The sequence below is a fragment of the Lactuca sativa genome, chromosome 2, assembly GCF_002870075.4.
Source record: "Lactuca sativa cultivar Salinas chromosome 2, Lsat_Salinas_v11, whole genome shotgun sequence".
NCBI classification, from domain to species: Eukaryota; Viridiplantae; Streptophyta; class Magnoliopsida; order Asterales; family Asteraceae; genus Lactuca; species Lactuca sativa.
The window spans coordinates 196580039-196581942 of record NC_056624.2 but is presented as its reverse complement, the minus strand read 5'-3'; the positions used below and the strand labels follow the sequence as shown (position 1 = coordinate 196581942).

At 40.0% G+C, this 1904-nt stretch overlaps 1 protein-coding gene across 1 annotated transcript; it reads right to left on the bottom strand.

The window, feature by feature from the left end:
* Window positions 1–240: 240 nt before the first annotated feature.
* Window positions 241–1569, bottom strand: LOC111899762 (uncharacterized). The gene is made up of 2 exons (XM_023895603.1): window positions 1452–1569; window positions 241–1043 (listed from the first exon to the last, which is right to left on the bottom strand). Exons 1-2 carry the CDS (start codon window positions 1567–1569, stop codon window positions 241–243), a joined length of 921 nt encoding a protein of 306 aa, XP_023751371.1.
* Between the last annotated feature and the right edge of the window lie 335 nt (window positions 1570–1904).

Below are 1904 nucleotides of genomic sequence, written 5' to 3'. Positions count from 1 at the left end.
ATTGACTTTTTAAATGGTATGATATTCCTCGTTAACATTTTGAGCTATTGGACTTCAGAGTAAGGTAGGGTAATTGCCCAAAAGAACCCAAAATAGTGTTTGATTATACTTTATGTTTTTTTTTTTTTTGGAACCGGCGGAATTTATTAAAATCACGGCCTAAAGGAAAAAGACCGGGCACAAAAGAAAAAACAAAAACAAAACTTACAAAATGTCAAAAGGGGAACAAACCCAACATTCTCATCTACAATTTTCAAAATTATCCTTATATTTCAGCCAACTAAAAACCATAGAAATCACATTATCCGCCAACTTTGAAGAGTTCACTTGGATTCTGTTAAACCAAACGTCGTTTCTTGCTTTCCACATACACCATAGAAACCCATAGCAGATAGCAAGAAATATTTTTCTCTTTTTTGGACAGTTCCCCCATGAGGCAGCAAAATTAACAAAATCTGAAATCGAAAGGAACCTTTGAATAGAAACGTCACACCAATTGAAAATCCAGCGTAGAGAATCGAAAGCAATCGGACAGTCCAAGAGAATATGATCTGCATTGTCCACACCACTAAAGCACATTTGACAGGAAATAGAAGACATGTTGATACCTCTCCTGGAAAGAGCTACTGCAGTAGGAATACGCCCCATACAAGCCCTCCAAACAAAGCTAATGCACTTGATAGGAACTAAGTGATGCCAAACCGTGGGATTATTTATCGGGATAGTCAATTTACTGTCAATGAGGGCCCTAAGATCGCAAACACGGAAAAAACCATCAACAGTTAACCTTGATCTCCAAGTGTCCGGCCCATTGGATCTAACAACCATCCTTGTAACATCCAAAATAGATTTCAATTCCTGTAGCTCCTGATAGTTGTTAGGTTTCTGCTTCCAAGCCCACGAGAAAGCTCCATTCACCCGGCTGTCACCTAAAAGACAAGTTTTCCTCTTGTCTAACGCATATAAAGAAAGGAATTTCACTGCCAAAGTCCCGTTCTTTAGCCAGTCATCTAGCCAAAACAAAATTTTCTTTCCGTCCCTACCTGAAATTCAAAAATATCTGAAACATCAATATCAATATTGCCAAGTGTCGAGAAGACATTGACAATACTACTCCAAGTACCCGCGAGAGATTTTTTAGCCCAAGAGTGAATAGGTTTCCTTTCACATCTATGAATACTACCAATCACTCGCCTCCAAAGAGAGTCATTTTATGTTTTAAACCTCCATATCCATTTTGTCAGGAGGGCCCAGTTAAGCGAGGCCAACGATCCGACCCCGAGCCAACCGGACGATTTTGGCCCAAGCACCACCTTCCAAGCGAACCAATTGATTTTTTTTGTTTTTCTTCACTTCCTCCCCATAAGAACCATCTTCTCAGTTTCTCGAGGTTATCAATAATGGAAATCGGGGCTATATAAAAATGGAAAAATAAAAAAGAGGGAGACTACCCAACACAGCTTTAACCAAAGTTAGGCGACCGCCAAAGGATAAAGTTTTAGCTTTCCATAGAGAAAGATTATTTTGAACACGATCAATGATGGGTTGCCAACTCCTTTTTTGGGACATATTTGCTCCAACAGGGACTCCAAGATATTTAAAAGGAAGAGAGGCTGCCTCACAACCGAGAATTCTAGCGCAACTAGCAATTTCATTCTCCGAAACTTCAATGCCATAAACTTTGGATTTGTGAAAATTAACTTAGAGCCTCGAAGATGCATGAAAGCATCTCAAAATTCTTGTCAAGTTTATGAAGTTGGAGCTTGTCCAATCTCCAATAAACATGGTGTCATCGGTGTCAAACAAATGAGAGATCGTAGGGCCTCTGTTAGGCATTTCGGCCCCATGAAATAAAGAATGGTCGCAGGCCGAATGTATGGCGTGTAACGCCCCGAATCTCGGGT